Source organism: Pogona vitticeps, chromosome 5 (genome assembly GCF_051106095.1).
Source record: "Pogona vitticeps strain Pit_001003342236 chromosome 5, PviZW2.1, whole genome shotgun sequence".
Taxonomy (NCBI): domain Eukaryota; kingdom Metazoa; phylum Chordata; class Lepidosauria; order Squamata; family Agamidae; genus Pogona; species Pogona vitticeps.
The window spans coordinates 12880422-12901537 of record NC_135787.1 but is presented as its reverse complement, the minus strand read 5'-3'; the positions used below and the strand labels follow the sequence as shown (position 1 = coordinate 12901537).

At 38.5% G+C, this 21116-nt stretch overlaps 1 protein-coding gene across 1 annotated transcript in view; it reads right to left on the bottom strand.

Annotated features, from left to right (window-relative positions):
• CDS1 (CDP-diacylglycerol synthase 1) overlaps positions 1–17658 on the bottom strand; it is a 33482-nt gene extending 15824 nt beyond the window's left edge. Inside the window, exons 1-6 of the mRNA XM_073002012.2 lie at positions 17536–17658; positions 16607–16818; positions 4188–4315; positions 3110–3206; positions 2513–2610; positions 1944–2083 (exon numbers count right to left, since the gene is read on the bottom strand). Of these exons, the coding sequence (XP_072858113.1) occupies positions 1944–2083; positions 2513–2610; positions 3110–3206; positions 4188–4315; positions 16607–16669 (526 nt within the window). The 5' untranslated portion in view covers positions 16670–16818; positions 17536–17658. The remainder of the gene's footprint in view (positions 1–1943; positions 2084–2512; positions 2611–3109; positions 3207–4187; positions 4316–16606; positions 16819–17535) is intronic.
• Positions 17659–21116: the final 3458 nt, after the last annotated feature.

The following is a 21116-nucleotide window of genomic DNA, read 5'->3' as shown; positions in this document are numbered from 1 at the left end:
TTCAACACAAATACTGAAGCAATTAATAATCAACATTCAATCTCATCACAACAGGTCCAACATGAACAACAGACAGAAACCTATACTGTATAATCAGCACTATTACAGTCCAGCAGCTGAAAACTTCTGGTGCCAAATACCTAATGGAACAGAAGTCCTTTCAGAGACAACCTAAAGCAATATACAGAGGAAGCCAAGGAGCATCTTCCAGTAATTGAAAGTATACCTTTGAATGGGAATGTGTTCTGCATTTCTTGCTTTCTGCATCCACGGAACACAACTCCCTATCACAACCTCATCTTCAGATCTCAGAAGGTTTAAATGTAGTGCACTCTGCATCTAGCACAGCATACTCTGCAAACAGATTATTACTCAGTGTGTTCCAGTCACTCTGTATGATTAACTTTGTGAAACAGAAGACAGGTAACTCGTATATTTCAAGATCTGGGTGAAGTCCAGAGGTGAAGTGACACACAAATGGAAACCAATGCTAGCCCTTAATAAACAGCCAGGTTTGCATAAGTCTCCGCTATATAGCCACTCTCAGATCTGAATACGATTTCTCAGATAAACCAACATCACTCCTTTCATTAATCTGACCCACATGCAGATTTGGAAAGCAAAGGCACATAAAAAGGCAGATTCTGCAACTGTCTAATAGTTGTGCAAATTTCTTTTTCCAGACAGCCAAATCCAGAGAATTTTCTGGAAGAGTTGCAAAAACATATCTGATCTATACCAAGTATTGCCCACTATCAGTCTATCCCCATCTGCTAATTTTAAAAAAATCTCTATGATCCACCAAGGTTCACTATATTTACAAAGCAAGAACACTGATTTCTCAAGTATTACAGCTTAGCAATTCTAACTTATGCTACACATTTTCTCTCACTTGATGACATAAGTTGTTTGCAGAATGAAACTAAGTCCAACCTGGGTACATTTTATTCATAAGGGTATAAATAACAAGCAATAGGCGCTCCCCAGATGTTGGCCAGTGATCTACTAATGCCCAGGAGCCCACCCCCATTTTACCACACTGGCTGAAATCCTGTTCCAAATGTTACATTGTGTAAGGCTGTGGTGATTTTTTAGGAAATAGGACATTTCTGATTCCTCCCATGCTGAAGTTCTTCAGGCTCTCCATGAATCACATTCATTACAGGAAAGCCATTGGGGCTGCAGGACGGGGGAGAAGTCTTGAATTTCCAAAAATCTACACCACCAGTAAAATCATTCCTGCAGCTATTTTCAGAGGTTAAACACCCTCTCCAGCCTGTCCTACAGCCCCTGACAGCTTTCCACAATTCAGGAGATTCTGTGGGACCCGCTGGACCTTCAGAGAAGGAACTGGAAATTCTTTCTTTCTCAGAAACGGCCACATTATGTGGCATAGCTGTATCAACAGGACTTCAGTCAATGTCTGCCACACTACTCTAAGTTTTCAAACACAGAGTTTGGAGTTGTCTTATAACAGTCTATTACTCTGGGAATTGAATTCCTCCCAAATCCAATTAAAAGAAGATTTAATTTATTAAAACTGACTTCTAGAAACATCCTGTACTATGCTTCAACATTATCTCATATAGTATACATAGAATAATGATGAGGCCATAAAGTAAGACTTCCAAGATGCCATTAGCAGATTCTCACCATACCCTATGATCTGTGTGTACGTACAGTTTCCAAGGATGGCACATATATTAATTCTGATGAAATGAGCTGCAACTCTGATAACTTTACACCAAATAAAATATGTTAGCCTTTAAAATGCCACAAGATTATTTCCTACACAGTATCAGAAATGTTTGTGTTAATGCTATAACAAATCCTTTGATGAAGTCAAGCCTCAAATAACTTCATCGGAAAGAAACATTAGAATCTGATGTACATAACATTAGCCAACAAAATACAAGGAGTACTAAGAAGATACAGTAGCTTACCTGCCAGATAAAGTGCAAAAGATATAAATCGGTGATAGCGAATGAGGAACTGAAGTTGTTCTCGTCTCTGAACAAATGTGGCAAAGTAATCTGCTACAGTCTCTCCATAGAAAAAGTAGTTCACACACAGTAAAAAATACCTACAATGTACACAATAGCTACATTACTCTTGGAAACAGGATCCTACAATACCTCTGCAGATGAAAAGATTAAAATCAGACAGCTCATTCCATTCAGTTCTCAGTACAGTATTCTGTATTCTTAAACCATAATCAAATGGAATCTTGTTTAAGCAAAAAAAGTAATTTTGTAGCAAGGAGGAGTGGAGTGGATGGAGAAGATTTAAATAGATTTGAACTGTTCAGTTTCATCCTAGTAGTTGATCAATTCAATGAAACTCACATGTCTTATTAACATTCAGTTTAAGTACAAAATTAATGCAAAATAAATGTCAATTTGCCAGAAACAGGATAATTAACTCCAGCATCTGTCCTTCCTAAAAAGCTACGTTATGAAATGTAACAGGAAATAGCTGTAAAAGAAGGCTAGAATTTGTATATCTTACTTACCAGCTTAATGTTCTAAACCATGGCAAGTCGTAAGAACGATAGACTCGGTAACCTATAGTGATAATTTCATGGAAACACTTTACTTGTATGGTCAAGACCTAAAATAAAGGGGAGAGGCAATGAAATTTTTATATTATATATAAGCAAACCAAATACCACCATATATATACACACATACACACACACATATACACTGGTCATCACTAGCAGCCATTAAAGTCCCCAGTCACCATAGATGTCTCTGATCTCTTTTGACAGATTCCAGCTTGGTGGCCATCACTGTCTTCTGGTAGTAAATTTCACAGTTCGAGTACACATTGTGTAAAATATTTCTTTTTATCTGTCCTAAATTTCTTACGATTCAGCTTCATTGGGTCGTTGAAAATGAAAAAACTTATATCAGCAAGTTTTTTTAAAACAATCCAAACTTTTTTCAGTTCCAATATATGACAGAACAATTTTAGTGTTATAGTTTAACAGCTGGAATCAAAAATTCTTGCCATCCTACTGAAACAATCCCAGAGATATACCAGTAGATCTGCCTATCCTTGTATTAGACCAACAAAGTGAATACATTTGATGGTTTCACATACTTACAAGCAACATTAGCATAAATGATCCCATGTATATGATCAGGGAAAAAAGTGAAATCATAACTAATGATAAAATCCCACGAATCCACCAATTCTTCCATCTGGAAAGGGAAAAAATATATTAAAAGTTAGAATTATCTGCCTCCCCATGAAATGAGAAACTGATGTCTGAATTAATGCTTAACCCACACTGACTCAATGACAGAAATTACTATATAAGCAACAATACCAATGGCGATGTAATATTTTTATTTTATTATTGTGGCTGAAATCCAGTAGTGGAAATGATGCTGCATAAGGCTAATGACATCATCAGCTGTAGCAATTTTCCACAAATCAGAAATCTCCAGTTATTTCTGTCCTGTGAAAGCCTTATTTAGACCATGGGATGGGGGGAAAGATATTTAATTTCTGAGAATCATTCCAGGTGGGATGATTTACAGCAGTGGTAAAATTAGGAAATTAGACTTCTCCTGTCTTGCAGCCCCCAGCAGCTTTCCCATAATGAAAGGGGATGCAAGGTAGCCTCAGGAACTGTTTAACTTACAAAAACAAATCTGCAGCTGATGAAATCACCAGCCTTCCATTGTGTAAGTTGTGCTACTGGATTCCAGCCATCATTTTCCATATTTTTCATTAATATAAAAAATAAAATCAATTTCCAGACAGAATTTTTAAACTAAAATCTAATCCCATGTCAGTTCATTCATAAATAAATTCCACTGGGTCCACATACATCTACTTCAAAATAAATATGCATATGTTTAAGGCTTAGAGATTTCCTCATGAAATGCATTTGGGATCAGCAAAAATACACCCTGGAAATTTTGAATTAAATAATTGCACAGAAATGTTTTGCATAAATAAACAGCCCTTTAGTTTGATCAGGGATCAATATATGGAATATATAGTATAAGGAAATTAATTATGGCCGAGCTTTAGAAAAAAAAATACTTATTGCAAACAGCTTATTATCCAAACAACTGAATCTCAAAACAAAGTCTGTTTCCATACAGTCTATTTCTGCAAAAACAAACTTTACAGCAATACCTAGATACATTAACTTTATTATTCCTCAATACCTGGAAGATAAGCCAGAGAGGGCCTTTTTAAAAATTTCTGGAGTTCTGTCTGTTGGAGGAACAACCTCAGAAGCATCTAAATAATTTCTTAGATCTAGTTCTCCAAATCTTTCTTCTCCATCTACATCCTGAAATAAAAGAGGAAGAAACAGTGCTTAAATATGCAAGTACAAATATACCAGGACATTAGCTCAAAGCAGAAAGGAAGGTTACAACCAGGCAGCAACCTAGACATTCAGTGATTACAAGATGTGGGACACAGCAGGAATGGAGGACAGGGGTTATTAGGCTTGAGAAATGGGTTTCAGATAAGAAAAGACCAAAACAAAATATCAGCTTTCCAAATAATAAAATATGATGTGTTTCCTTTCAGACCAATCCCAAAAGCTTCTCTGCTCACTAGTCTCAATATAGCAAGATACACAGAATTAGGGTTTCAGGTCTCAGTGCATACACATGCATCTCCTGTGACTTTTTAAGTGCTGTGGATACTGACAGAAGCAAAATCTTGAGAAACAGAAAAAGCTACACAATCTTAACATCTGGGATAGCTGCCTCACTGCACAGGGTTGTGTAAGTTCAAATATGTATTCAAGGTTTCACACACACACAAACACAGGAAAGTCCTGGAGTTTCTCTAAAGTTCTAAATAACAGTGCTTTACATGGAGGCATCCAGCAGGAAATAGAGTAGGACCAACAGAGGGTGGCCAAAGTGTGGCCCAGGGAATATCTATATGATCCCTCCTATACCAGGAAAAATAAAATCAGGCAAAAAAATAAGTTTTTATGCTCCTGAAATCCCCAAGGTGAAGTGGCTTTTGCAGATATTCACACCTGAATTAAACACTGTTTTGTGGACTACACTTCCAAAACATAAATACTGTACTACATCCTGAACCCAACAATTGTTTTAACAGACTTAGGCCGAATGGTAGATATATTTGCTGCTCCTATGTGCTGACAAGTTGTTTCCAAATTATGATATCCCTATGAATTACTTTTCATAGCTTTTGAATTGCTTTTGAATTGTGGTGCTGGAGGAGGATCTTGAGAGTCCCCTGGACTGCAAAGAGAACAAACCTATCCATCTTGAAGGAAATCAACTCTGAGTGCTCACTGGAAGGACAGATCCTGAAGCTGAGGCTCCAGTACTTTGGCCATCTCATGAGAAGACTCCCTGGAAAAGACCCTGATGTTGGGAAAATCTGAAGGCAAAAGGAGAAGGGGATGACAGAAGATGGTTGGACAGTGTCATCGAAGCGACCAACATGACTTTGACCAAACTCCGGGAGGCAGTGGAAGACAGGAGGGCCTGGCATGCTCTGGTCCATGGGGTCATGAAGAGTCGGACATGACTTAATGACTAAACAACAACATGAACTACTGCCTTTCAAAAGATTCAGTCACAAACAGCACTACTCATGACTTCTGAGCGGTCATGACGTCCTTTATTGAGTCGACACATTTTGTGACCACTCTTGCTTTTTCTTACTGTCTTCAACTTTTTCCTGCATTGCTGTTTCTTCAGTGTGTCTTCTCAAGATATGGCCAAAGCACAGTAGTTTCAGTTTATTCAATTTAGCTTCTACTGAGAGTTCAGGCTTAATTTAATCTATTGATAGTTCAGGCTTAATTTAATCTAGACATCATTTGTTCACCCTTCTGAAAATCAACAGTATTTGTAAAATTCCAACACATTCTAAATTAGTCTCTTTTTTATCCACCAGCTTTCTTCACTGTCCGTCTTTTACATCCTTGAACACTAATTGGGAATATCACAGTATGAATGATCTTGTCTCCAGCAACACTTCCTTACACCCAAGAATCTTTCCACAGCCGCCTTTCCAAGCTTCAGTCTTCGTCTGATTTCTTAGCTGCAGTTTCCATTTGGATTAGTGGCTAAACCAAAGTATGTATAGAAAATCTTACAGTAATGATTTCTTCACTGTGAACAACATACACTAAATACAAACTGGATGGGGAGATTAAAATGCACATTTGTATGACACCATTGCCTAAAGGAAACCATTCCATACCTCCATATTCTGTCCTAAAAGTAGCCTCTTGTCCAAAGTTATGCACCAGATCAAATATTGTGGTACACCCATTTCTGGCAGTCAAAATAGTTATCTCTGATGGAGTAAATGCAACAGCATAAATTGCAGCAATGAATTGCTGCTGGCTAACAAATCACCACTTGTATTTCTTGTCATACACCAGTCACAACTTCACCCACCACAAGGAATACGAGTGGTAATTCATGAAGTAGCAGCAATTTGTCACTGCAAGTTATAACATCACACTTACAATGGAACAAATACTAACAGGATTCTGGCCTCTGTAATCTGAAAAGCACAAATTGATGTTCTGAAATTGTTTGGTACATGCCAGTAGTCAACATATATTTGCAATACAGTCTCTAGTGCCTATTGCTTTCCGATTCAAGTTTTGGCATACACTTGAATCAGCCGGCATTTCTTGCTCCATATATCATAAAAGCCTTTGTTGTAAAATCTTGGGCATCACAATTCTGATGGCCTCAGTCTCTGCATCCCATTTATTCTACTGGTTTATTTCCACCATGTGATTTAAAAGTATATTTCACTTCACCTTCTAAAACTGCAGACTCCTCATTGAAATACTGTATTCTTCTTTGATAAAAATCTGTCATCCATGCATCTCTTCTTTATACAGTACTGTAGTTTTTCACTATGTTTCCATTTTAGTTTATTTTATCCTTATCAGATAAAATACTTTCCCATTAATCTTTACATATTCCTAATCTTGATTTAAAAAGCTGTATCTGATTTCTGGAGCCTTATGAAAGAGATCTAATTTTTCCTTCTTCTTTTCTCTCTCCTGTTTCTTTTCAATAAGTCACCTAAGCATTGTCCCAATAAATATGAATAAATGATTACTTTTCCTCATATAGATACGAAATTCAGTGTGTCAATGATAACATTATATCAAGTCAGCATGGTGGATAAGAAGCAATGATTTTTAAAAGCAAATTGATTTAAATCATGATTAAAATTTTTTAAATGATTTAAATAAAATCCACTCTGCAGCAAACCTCCTCTACACTCTTTCCTTCACAAAATATTTTGTGTCTGGCTACTATTATGTCTGGCTACATAAACTCAACTTTTAGATTTCTATGTTTTGACATCTTAAAAAGAAAGTTTTAAAATCCATGAAGTTCTTGTGAAGTGTTGTATTGTCTAAATCACCTTTCCAAACCTGGTTCCTTCCAGGTATTTTTAATTCTCATCAGGCCAAAGGTCAGAAAATCTGAAAGTGGTAACCTGAAGCATCTGAAAGGCACCATGGTAGAGAAAGCTCAACTTAAGCCTACCTCTGTCACAGCATTTTGAAAAGGAAAGGGCTGTTTTTCATAATCAAATCAGATACAAGTTCTGTAATAAAAATGACTGAGCACTTTTAGTTTTAGCTTTGGTTGTCTGCAGTCATTTTTTTTCTGGTGCCTAGACACTTCCCAGCTTCCTTGCCCACATCAAGCTAGAGACAGGAACTTTGGATTCTGAATGCAGCTGGCCTAGTTTAATGTATCAAGCAATTTCTTATTCCAGAGGAGTAGCTGTGCTAGTTCCTTAAAACCTAGCAAATTTTTCAGGACATAAACGCTTTCAAATTAGATATTCATACATCTGATGAAATGGAATGTAGTCTGTTAATGCTTATGTAACCAATAGAGCTGTAATTTTTAAAAGGTGACCCAAGCCTAACAAACTACATCTCTAACTTCTTAATAATTCCTGTGTACCCTGTTTCCCTGAAAATAAGACCTAACCTAAAAACAAGCCCTAGTATGATTTTGCAGGATGCTCATAATATAAGCCCTACCCCAAAAATAAGCCCCAGTTAAGTAAAACCCCACCCTCCACCACTGTGCAGCAACCAGATGATGATGCGACTGGTATTTGAATAAATGACTATGGAATACCCTCCCGACTGAGATTCGTCTGGCGCCGACACCCATGACATTTCGGCGCCAGGTCAAAACCTTCCTGTTTCAGAAGGCTTTTAATTGAAATAATATTAGCTGTGGATCCGATGGCAAATTTTATGTATATTTTAGTTGTATTTTAATTGTTTTGAATTTTTATTGTATTTTAAATGTTGTAAGCCGCCCAGAGACCTTTGGGTAGTGTGGGCGGCATATAAATTAAATAAATAAATAAATAAATGTAGACTGTTGTACATGAAAATAATTAAACATCCCCTGAAAATAAGCCCTAATGCATTTATTAGGAGCAATTACTTATGACAGAGTTGAGAAATCTGTGACCCTGCAGATATCACTGGACATTGACTCCCACCAGGCCTCAGCTTAGCCAAGACAAGCTAAGAGTGAATGGAACTGTAGACCAGCAAAATCCTGAGATTTATGTTTCCTCTCCCTAACTTATGTCCTTTCCAAGTGTAGTTATCCGATTGTCCAGTGCAATCCTGTACATGTTTATTCAAAGAAAGTTTTAGCAAGTTTGAATCAGTTTACTTTTCAGAAAAGAATGCAAGAGATTGCCACCTGAACTACTCCATGATGAGACTGCTTCAGAAAACTGAAAGGATCAAAAGTACAGGTGCCACCTCAAAAGCAAGTAAAGTACTGTTAAAAACCATTAAGTGGTTACTGAATCCAGATTGAGAAACAAGGGGGAAAGATTATACTTTTAAATTACTTGAACACAAAACTACTTAAACATGAAAGGATTCAAACCCTATGCCAAAACCATGTGGCCACATAAGTACTTAAACCAGTTCACTTCACTTGCAGTACTCACTTTGAAGAAATATCTAACATAAAACAAAGCACTGGAAAACTCCTGGCCAATAATGTGTTCTTACTTCAGAATCATAACAAGTTATTCTATTTAATTGCAAAGTATGTACAAAATATTCACATAAGAAAGTATCTTCCATACACAGATTTTCTCTTAGGGTCTATGTTCATCTCCATCTTTGGATCCAATGCATCTTCATCTTCAATGAATGAAGGCCCTTTGGTGTTTGTTTGGTGTTTTTTCAAAGCAACTGTAGCAGATTTTAGAAACTGCTTATGAAACTTAGAAAAAGAGAAAACATGGTTTCCTCCCTACCTAATGCCTATATAAATCCTTTCATCTCTATTTCAAGCAAACAGCTGGCAAGCACTGAATTACAGTCAGGCTTAAAAATGCATTTAAAGTATTATTTTAAAACACAATAATTAATTTCTGAAGTGACAGATTTTATTGTCATTATTGCAACTTTTAGAATTTCAAGAATTGCACACTGCCAGTTTTACTAAAATTTACATACTGTACTTAAACTGACCTACATCTGCAAAATAAGGTAATGCACAGACTGTATTATAATTTACAGAAACAAAATTACCTCCTCATCTAGTCATGGAATACTATATCAATCAAAGGACACATTGCACCTTCATTCTTCAAACCCAAATATGTTTAGAGTTGGGAAACAAAAAGATCAGTAGCAGTTGCCAGTGGATTGGGATGCTACATTGGTTAAATTGTGTGAGATACTGAACTGTTCTGTAGTGATGGGAAATACGTTCCATGTAGCCAGAAACACCATCATATAGGTCACATTTACCATTTTTGTTCCATCATATTGTCACCTGTTAGCAAGGGCAGTAGTACAGTCCACTTGATCCCTAGATCTGCAGCAATTAGATACAGTAAATATTCTCATGTGACCACCCACTTAACTGAAGGAACTTCCAAACAATGGCAGCAGCCTATGCCTTGGACTTCCTAGGATTTCTCATTTGACGCAGAAATCAGAAAAGTGATCTGCCCAGCTGCCTGCTTGTGATGTTATTTTGTTTTATTTACATATTAAATATTTCCATATTAATTAACTTCTTTTTTTTAAAGAAAATGCTTCTGTAGGCTGCACTTAAAGAAAAAACTGCTACTCATAGCTACTCATACTAACAGACAAGCTCATTTAACACAACTACCTATTCTAATAATTCACTACATTTTTAAAAGGTTAGTCACTGTAACGTTAACTGGTTTATTTCACTAGCTTCTGTATTAAAAATGTTGTTCATTAGTTTTATTTGGTGGCCTAATAAATGCTTTTAATGCTTTAAAAATATTTGATGGAGCCAACTGATCAAACCTTTTCATCCTTTTCAAGGAGGCAGGGTTTTGTCATGGCCAGACCAGTTAGGTTTCAGGAGAGCTCCTGAAACTGACCGGGACCCCTCGGTTTCGAGGCCCCCAATGTAGGGAGCAAAAGGATGGTCCGCTGAACAGATTAACATCAGCTGTAAAATAATTTACGAACAAATATAGAAATTAAAAGAGGACACTATCTGTCTTCAAAACTTATAGTATGAAAATCAAGAACCACTTTATGAAATGTTTTTAGTAAGTGTTGGAAATGTAAAATACAGGAGGGTGTTTTCAACCATATTGGGTGGACAGATAGGGGAGCAGAAAATTATTGGAGATTAGTATATGAAATGCTGAAATGTTTTAAAAAATGTATTTTGTGAGATTATAATTTAAACTTTAATTCTGCTAATTGATTATTATGTCTGAGATTGTAGATAAAGAAATGAAACTTTTGATAATACACATAATACTGTAGCTATAATATGGGAAACATTGGAAGAAAACAGAAACACAGCTATCTTAAAAAGGACGCAAAAATTTGGAATGATTTTATAGTTGGACTCACAATATGGACTGGAAAGCATAGATAAAAGAAGAATGCGAAAGTCCAATCAGGGACTAGAGACATTAGTAACTATAGTAATTCTGGTAAAACCTGTTAAGTTGTTCTTTTTTAAAAAATTCTAGTAGAATTGTATAAGTGGATGTAAATGTACCCTCACACTCTGGAATTTTACCCTTCCCCTACCCATGTCTACTCCCCCAGCCCCCATCCCAAAATCCTATCCCTATTGAAAATGAATATAAAATTAAATTAGGAATAAAAAACCTTTTCAAACTTTTCAATGCTCAATCCTACTACAGTCTCCTTAGTATCCTTACTCCTAACAAAAACCTACTTCAAGTTCAACCCTCTGCACACACTCTACATATTGCTTTTCTAACAACAAGAAAATCACTACTTCTAGGTAATTATTATACAGTCATAAAAGAAAGAAAACATGTGCCCATGTAAAACCATGTGCTCATGCTATCCTGAACAACAGGTGACAGATACAATTCTATTTCTGTACAAAATCATGAGTCATGCTGTTTTAAAGTGTCCAAAGACAAAAACAAGCATGAAGCCTGTCTAGCAGAAACCACCATGTTTATCTACTCAAGCTGAGCAGGTTGGCCCTTTATTCAGGAGAGTTCAGCTGAACATTTCCTGCTACTACAGTCTCATGAGAAGTATGCTTATAAATACAAACTGACACTGGAAGTACTGAATTTATTAATGTGTCCTATGAAATAAAAGCCATCCAATGCATAAAATTTTCTTTTTGATGACCTCCAACCTAAACTACAACCTGCCAATTATACTGTAGACTAATTAGAATGTCTGAAAGTTCCCCACAGGTCTAAAGTAACAGCACAAAGTTCAAATGAAGGTTATTAATTTCTTGGTCTGCTGTAAGTTGGAAACATCTTGATAGCACACAACATTAAAAATTAGTCAAAACTGAAAAGAAAGTTCAGAGTTAGCTGAGACAGCAAGATTTTGGAACACTGCCCAGCCCCAAAATATTCAGGTGTCACTTTAGACAAGTGGTTTCCAACTTTAAGTAATACAGGTGTTCTTGGACTGCAATTCCAAGGTCTGTCTGAACACTAAAAATTAAGTTTCTGCCAGGAATATAATCACTGGTCAGATTGGGGTGCACTGAAAAAGTCTATTATTTGGCTGGCATTGCCGCTTCAGAAGTATGTCAAGAGGTGCTAGCAAATAATGAACAAAATAAGGTAATACAGCACCAAATCCATCCACTTTATGGACATCAACTCTGTACACTACAGCTAAAATCAAAGGAAAGTTTTCTGTACGCATCTGAAAATCTAAATACAGTGGTGCCTCGCATAACGTTTTTAATTGGTTCCAAAAAAAAAACGTTATGTGAAACATCGTTATGCGAAACACCATTTCCCATAGAGATGCATTGGAAACCGGTTAATCCGTTCCAATAGGCACGGATTGCCGTCCTTAAGCGAAAAAACCCATAGGAAACATCGTTAAACGATACAATGTATCCTCCATTGGAATGTATTGTAGCTGACTCAATACATTTCAATGGCTTTGCGAAGTCAATTTTTGCAAAATTAAGTGTGTCATAAAAGGGTCAAAAATGGTTTTAAATGCTTGGATTAGCTTCTGCACCCTCTAAAATGGATGCAAAAGTTAATTTGGCTTTGATCTGACTTTTCGTTAATTAATGGTGAATTTTTTTCCCCCAACTTTTGACAGCTGTCAAAATCTGACAGCTCCATTATTTCCTATGGGGGAAGAAAAAATTCACAAAAAATTAATGAAGACTCAGCAACTGTTCTAAATTCTTGGGTTCGTTAGAGGACCCCCTAAGTTGTGTGCAAACCTGATTTGGCGTTGATCTGAACTTTCGTTAATTTTTTGTAAATTGTTTTCTCCCCCATAGGAAAGCATGGAGCTGTCAGATTTTGACAGGTCCATTGGTTCCTATGGGCCAAAAAACAAAAATTCACAAAAAATTAATGAAAAGTTAGATCAACGCCAAATTAAGTATGCACACATTTTAGAAGGTGCACTAATGATTCCAAGCATTTAAAACTGTTTTTCAACATGTTAAGACACTTTTGTAATTGAAAAAATGAACATCGTTAAGTGAAGCAGGGGACCTAAAACAAAAAACGTTAAGCGAAGCATGGTCCCAAAAACGCTATGCGAAAATCGCCCATAGGGAAAAACGTTATACGAAGCACAATCTGACTCTGAAAAAATAAACGTTAAGCGAAAAAAACGTTAAACAAAGCAAACGTTATGCGAGGCACCACTGTACAGTATAAAACCAGAAGAGGTTATGTTAAACCTATGGAGAACAAAAAGAACACACCTTGCCAAATACATGGGTACTGAAAGTGTGTCTTCCACCAAGACAAGCCTCTAGCTGGACCATCTGGAAGTCACATAATAAACCTCAAAGTGGTAACGAAGATCAAAGAAAAATCAAGTAAAATAGGGCTAATTGGATTCAGATGAGATTTTCTATGAATGTAATGTATGCCCCAATATATGTACAAAAGAATATCTAGCAAATGGCTGAGATAAGACTACTGAAGTAACATCCCTCTAGTCAAAAACCATCTAATTATCTTAATAGTGAAAGAAAGAAAGAAAGAAAGAAAGAAAGAAAGAAAGAAAGAAAGAAAGAAAGAAAGAAAGAAAGAAAGAAAGAAAGAAAGTTCAAGTTGCTTCAGCTGGAAGAAGGAATTAGCAGCTCTTTCATCTGTACAAAGTACTTCAGCTGCATAGAAGGATCTCTCCTGAAATACTAGCTTGCAGGGTGGATATGACTTAAACTTTAAATTTTAAAAATCGTGGGTTTTTTAATAATTTAAACAAAAAAAATCATTTTTTTCAAATTAAATTGTGATTTAATCCAATTTGATTTTTAAAACATCATTGATTTTCACTCACACTGGTTCACAGGAGATGGCAAAAATAGAATAAGACCTAAAGCAAAAGCCAGTTTATTGTAGCATTAATTCTCTTAGCCTTCTTCAAGAAGGCTAGTGCAACACCCATTTTCTAAGAATAAGATCAGTATCTAATACAGTCTTATCCAGCCCGCAGTCTTTCAAAAGCCATGGTCCCATCATTACTGAAGCTATAGTCCAATACCTCTGCAAGACACAAGACTGGGGAAGACTTAAATCTAACTGCCTTCATTCATCATAGGCATCATTCAGTCTCGAAAGACTGTGGTAACATGCTCTGAATTGAGGAGTGTCCCCTCCAGAGCATGAAGCCTGGGTAAAGTAATATGGAGGATAGGCTGTTACCCAAGCAGCAGATCCCCCCTCTCCACGTTGCTGAAATGGTCCAATGGAAAGGCAAGAGCCAATACAACTGGTTCCAGCAACGTCGCAAGAGTTGGCAGAACGACAAGAACTGCCTTCGGGACTCCAGCTCCGGATTTTGCCTCTAGGTTAACTCCTGAAGCCTTTTCCATGAATGGATATAGCCACAAGGCAGTGGAGGTTTGAAATCGGAGTTTTCCTTCTCCTAGATGGGCTGCCTTCCATGGCTGACGAGCCCCACCTACCCGGCCTTCATTAGAAGTTACTTTAAAAAAATAGAACCAACTACAAGGACAATAGTCCTACACCACAATCCTTCACAGTTTTTGTGTCCCCAAACCTAAACCAGAGGTTCCAAACCTTATTCTATAGGAAACTTGGGATCCTATGGAAGCTTTTGAGCAGACCATTAATGAGAAGATTAACAAAAAAACCAGCAAACTTTGATGAAAGACAGTTTAACTGATGTCCTAAAATTTTCCACTCCAGTATCCTCAGTGGTAAGAACCAAAAATCCTACCTAGTGCATACACTGAGATTTATATTCCATAAACAGCAGATGAGATGATAAATGTGAATTCAGATGTTACCACTTCAGATTACCAGCCACAATACACATCCCCAAACCTGTTTTCCTTTAAAAATGTTAATCTATGCACTCAGAAACTTCACACATTAGATACTGAAGATTGGGCTCCAACCTTCTCCTTAATAATTCTGTATGTGCTAGGATTTATATAGGCACCCAGTGGAGTGGAGTGCATAGAGTAGTGGAGTCTGGAGATTTAGGTTCGATTCCTTGGCTCTGTCATGGAAACTCAGTGGGAGGTGGGAGTGGTAAAGCCATTCCTTAAATTACCTCACTTACATTGAAAACCCTATTAGGATGGCTGTAAGTCAGTTTTCACTTGATGGCACATAACAACAGGATTTATACACTTACAGGAATACATAAATGTATATATACAGAGACAGACACAGAGAAAAAAAGATACAAAGTTTAAGATGCGATGTGTTCAGTTTATTGACAATACAAAACAAAAAACAAAAACTCACCACCAAGCATTGGGGGGGGGGGAGAGTTACTGCCATGATCAATTCTTTTCCATCTAGCTCACACTAAAAGGAGGCTAAAAATTGTAAATTGTTCAATCTCCCACTTCATTTTGTTGCTCAAATCAAAATGCTGAAGAATAAAAATATCATCCATTTTTGCTTTCCTAGCCTTAGAACAACAGTGCAATCTTGGTAAGGCTTGCATATACTGTAGATGCTGAACATGTCTAAAACTGTGGGACTAAATCCAATCATTAGAATTGGACCTCGTTTGATTAATGTAATTTACATAAACAGTGACCTACCAAAGTCTAATGGATTCAGTGGGTCTACTCTAGCAGAAACAAACAACCAAATTTAGCCCTTAGCATTATTTAATACCATTATGGGCAATGTACAGTGCCAGCTTTGATATTTAGGCCTCAGAGTTGCATCTATTTTTGAAACTCTAAAGTTGGTTTTTTTTTTAAATCACATTTACTCAATTATGTAAGGCACTCAGCCAAAATAACACATCATTCCCTCTCCTGTGCTTTAGGGCCATAGACATATATTCCAATGCAAAGATTTTAAAAACAGATTTTCTTCAGAAAATACTGTATTGCTACTCGTGTTCCAGCCCATAACCAAATACAAATCAGTTATAAAACCAAATGCAGACAAGGACACATCTGCACTATCCCAGTGTCAAGACAAGCTAAGCAGATTAAAACCAGCAGTTTATGTTTTACTTCCTTCCAACAGTATGTGAATATGGTGAATAAGGGGAGGAGTGGGTGATGTAAGGAACAGCCTTCTATGGAGAGCTGAGCGCAGACTGCAGGTAAAGAAGGAATGGCCTTTACTGCAGAGCTAGAGAGGGCCACAGATGCCACAATTTCAAGTCTACCAATTCCCACTGTATGTGTAAAACAAAGAGAAAAAATTAAGAAGTGGAGGGTGTGAATTTCCTTTTCTCTCATATCCTCTTCTGGGCAAAAACTGTCACATCTAAAGGTGAGAGAGCAGGAAGAACTTCCTACAAGAGAGGCAAAGAAAGGAAATACCTGCCTGCCCCAAATTCATTACTGAAACGCATTATCTTGAGAGGTGAAATTATAACCAAGCGAAACAGAAGACATGGAGAGGCTCAAATCGATTTCTCTCTTCCCCAACCTGAGAACGAAGGGCAAGAACTGCTTACAAGGAAGCAACACATCACATGCAGAGCAGAAGGGGTGGTGACTCTGCGCAGGAAATAGCTAGAAAACACACAGGCAGCCCTTGCACCTTCCATGCCCCCCAACACCTGGAGGCAGGTACAGTATTAGGAAAGAGAGGTCCATTCAGATCTTACCTTGTTAAGGATGCTTTCGGCTTCATGGTCTCCCTCTGCACCTCGCCTCCTCAGCCCCGACATTTTCCTGGCGCGAAGGTCAATAAAACAGGAGCAGGAAGAAGGGTATATGCAGGCAGGAGGGGGCCAAGCCTGCCTTTCAATATAGCTGATCACAGAATTTGATCTCAATGATTACATCTCTGGTACCTTTCCTGCACCCCGGCTGCTGCCTGGAGAGACACTTAACAGCTATGAAAACAATCTGGACAAAAAATAAAAATAAAAACAGCCTACCCACCCCACCCCACCCCAAAAAATCCAGAAAAAAAGAAATGACAACTGGATTAAAAATCTGCTTTGAAATGGTTCTGCAGAAATATGATTTCAGGGGCAGCCCCTTCAAAAGAGGTCCACAAAGTCCCTACAATAGCTAAAAAGGACTCCAAAACAGAGGCCTCCTGCAGAAAGACACCCCCCCTAGCCAAAGAGGCCCTCCTCTGCCCCGTCCCTCTTTACAAATGTAAGGGCTTCAGGCCAGATCTTCTTCTCTCCTCAAAAAGCAAGGCTCTATCCTAACCTCCTTCTGGCAAATAGGGCAGGTATTTCCCCCCCCCCCCAAAAAAACCCACACAACAGTGCTGGTCTCTCTACTGCTGAGACTCACTCACGTGGGGGTTCTTCCTCCTCTTCCCCCCCCAAAAAAACAAAGCAGCTCCTTAAGTCCTCCCAAAATGTAGACCCCCCCTTCCAAGCCGGTTCCCTCAGAGGCGGTTTCCTGCTCCTCCCACCCCACACAGGATCCCTCAAATCTGCCCTTAATTCCCACACACACACCCCCTCAGGAAGAGGGTTCGCTCCCCCCTAAGGAAACTCCCCCTTCCCACACGGAGCTGGTCTCTCACGCCTCCCCGAGGGAGAGGCTACCTATTCTGGCCTCGTCCTCTCACCTCGTGGAGCGAAACCGCCCCACAGCGACAGACGGGACCCCCTCAGTCCTTATCCAAGCGCCCTTCCTCTTTCGCCCTCCTTCCCCTCCCTCCTCGTTCAAGGGGGCGGAGCCTCAGCAACGCCTTCAGGTGAGCCGCCGGATCCGTCAAGAGCCGCCTTTTTCAACCCCGCGCGAGCCGCCGCCGCGGCGCCCACGCCCCTTTCCCCCTCCCCCTTCCCCCTGCGAAAAGGGGCTCGCGCTGTACTTCGGGAGATTCCGGAAAGCAATCGTTGCCTTCTTCGCTCGTTCGGGCGCCGGCTGTCCCCCGCCAGGCTCCCCTCCCCTCCTCTGCTCTCCTCTGTTCTCCTCTGAGCAACCACCTCTCGCGCCCGACTCTGCTCAGCGCTCGGGCCACGCCCCCTGGTGTGATGCGTTTGGCCCCGCCTTCCTTTCCTAGTAGGAACCGAAGCCCGCGGAGGAGGATTTGGGGGGGTGGGGGGTGGAGAAAGCAGTGGTGACCCAAGCAAGAGATCGAAGTCTTGTTTCGTTGCGGTTGCGCAGTCGAACCCAGGGCGCGAGCGCGGGAATTTCGAATAAGGCTTGGGTTCGAATCCTGTATGGTTTGATATTGTTAGCATGTTTAATTTGCCGCTGCTCAATTATTTCATAATTTATTAATCGATTAAATAATACGTTACTATGGCATCCGTTTAGTGTTTTTAACGTTCTAGTTGTGTATTTGCAGTTTAATAGTATTTGTTTTATTCATCGCTGTTGTAAAGTGCCCAGAATAGTGTGTTGCACTAATGGGGAAAATAAATAAATAAAATTACTGTTGTTGATCTGCTTAACAATATTAATTCTGTTTCTACATGTATGAGATTTGGTCTAGCTTGACTTTAGTTCAACATTTTGGGAGATGATGATGATGATGATGTTGGACTCCAGTTACCAGCAGCTTGAACTTGCATGACTAGGAATGACAGGAGCTGTACTCTGTCAGCATCTGGGGGAACAGGTTGCCTGTCCTTGCTTTCAAGGTCAGCAGTGCAATCTTATTTATTTAGACGTATGATCCGTGGCATCAGTGGGACTTCCCCCAAGAAAGTGCATGTTGGAGTAAAGCCTTATTTTATTTGTATGTCGTATTTATAGCTACCTTTCTCCCTATAAGGGGACTACAGCCTTGCAGTGCAATTCTTTGCATATTTCTTCAGAGGTGTGTCCCGTTCTGCTTATTGCTTGTGATTGCCTTGCATTGTTTAACTCTCTTTCCATGGAAAAAGATGCTTCTGAGCACTTGAATAATCTTCTTCGGTGATTCATAGCTTGGTTTAGCTCAGTGAGATATGAATACTATTTTGCTTTGATGTTGTTTTGCTTTTAAAAACAGAGGAATGCCCAGTGTTTCTGGTTTTAAGAAACTGTATAATTCAGTTTCTTTCACACATCCTTACACTTGATTAAATTTTCTAATTCCCTCATTCCTACTCTCAGTATTATTCTGATTTCTTTCCTGCAGTTTCCATTTGGATTGATGATTGAACCAAGGTATACAAAATCTCTATTTCAATTACAGTACTTCATTGTCCATGTTAAAGTTGTGTAGTGATTCTGTAAGTCATGATTTTGATCTTCTTGATGTTCGACTATAGTTCTGCTTTGGCACTTCTTTCACTTTCGCTAAAAATACTTTCAAGTCATTGCTGCTGTCTACCAGTAAGATGGTGTCTTCTGCACATCTTAAATTATTGGTGTTTCTTTCACCACTTCTCACTACACCTAGTATAAATCATCGCAGCAAGTTGCCGGTAGTTAAGGAACTGCTGCCTATACAGTGCATATTATTCATTGCATGCCAAGTCATGCAACTGGCATGCAATAAGGAATACTAGCAGCAACTTCTTAACTAGCAGAAACTCACTGCTGTGATTATTCACTGGTTCTTAACCTTTGTTACTCAGATGTTTTTGGACTGCAACTCCCAGAAGCCTTCACCATCAGCTCTGCTGGCTGAGGTTTCTGGGAGTTGCAGTTCAAAAACACCTGAGTAACAAAGGTTAAGAACCACTGATTTATATCGTCATGCGGATGCTAGTGTATGTAAGTGACAGGATTCTGAGCATTAGATTTAATGTGCATTTTCTCCCTGAAACACCCTTGGATTACAGGACTGTGGAACTGTAGCCCTCCAGATGTTATTGAACTTTGGGTTTCCCTAATCATCTGTAACCTGCCTGATGATAAGGTATCATGGAAGCAGTAGAAAGGGCAGTAGTGGCTCCTGTGATGTTTTCTGGCCTACCTTTCCCATCATCCTTAATCATCATGGCTAACGTTAAGGGATGCTAGATATTGCAGTCTCAAGGTATCTGGAGACTCAACCACAATCTCTGTGTTTTGATACCTTGATGCCATGTATAAATATTTGTTGTGTTATAGCTCCTCCTCTTATGTTTGATGAAGTGAGCTTGTCCAAAAAAAACTCACGTTAAAAATTACAGTCTTTAAGGTCCCTTTTTTTAAAAAAAACTGTTTTTAAATTTGTATTTCACCTATAATGCTTGCACATAATAACATGGCTGCCCCTTCTACAGCGACAACTCTGGATCGCTTGTTTCTTTTCTGTTTTCTGTCAATACAATCAAAGTTTTGGGGAAAATGCATTACAACATCCAGAATGACTGGGGAATTCTGGGAGGTGAGGTGCAAAAAAGTAATGTTCCCAATATACTAAACATGGTTAAATGCAGTTGTGTTAACGGCACTGCTTCACAAAGCCTCAGCCTGTCCACCGTAAGATTAATTAGTCTATTATGCATCTGTAAGTTTTCTTTTTTGTAAAGATAACTGTTATATTCTAGGTCTTCTCAAAAAGTGAATGCAAAACACACCATTATAGAGCATGTGAATAGTAGATAATAAACTTAAGCAGTGGGTGGTAATAAGCATATCCTTATTTTCATCTGCTGAAGTGGTGTTGGTGATGCTTCCCTCCAAATTCTAGTAGACTCTCAATCCCATCATCCCTTACCACAGGATATGCTGTCTGAAGATGATGGGTATTGTAGCCCAAAACATTATTATTTTGTTTTTATATATGTTTGATTATATTTTGCAAATTTGTATGGCAAAATAGGAAGGGCTAGAAAATCAAAATTAAAAGAATGAAGATTAGATTGGGCTAGGTTGCAGGAAGCGTAGGAATTCTGGAATAAGATTCAGGTCCCATGGGAGGTAATGCTCTCTGATTTTAAGTCTGGCAATATTGTCATGTCATTGTTTGCAAAATGCTGCTAGTAATGTTTTAGTAAGAATGAGTCAGCTCCCTAGTGCACGGGTGAATAGAGGGTGGAGGCCTCTCTTTCCAGTGTTGTATGATTAATAGGCATTTTGCCATAAAATAATTCCAATATTAAGGCTAAAACATGTTCAGAAACTGCCTCCCCTGTGAAATAGCAATAAAGAAAGTAGGCGTCTATTTATCCCTGGCAATTAAAACTTGGGTTATAAATTTGTGAACTTCCTTGTGAGTGAACTCCATTAAATAGGGCAGGATTTACTTTTGAGGAAACATAGTTAGGCTTAATTGTGCCCTTC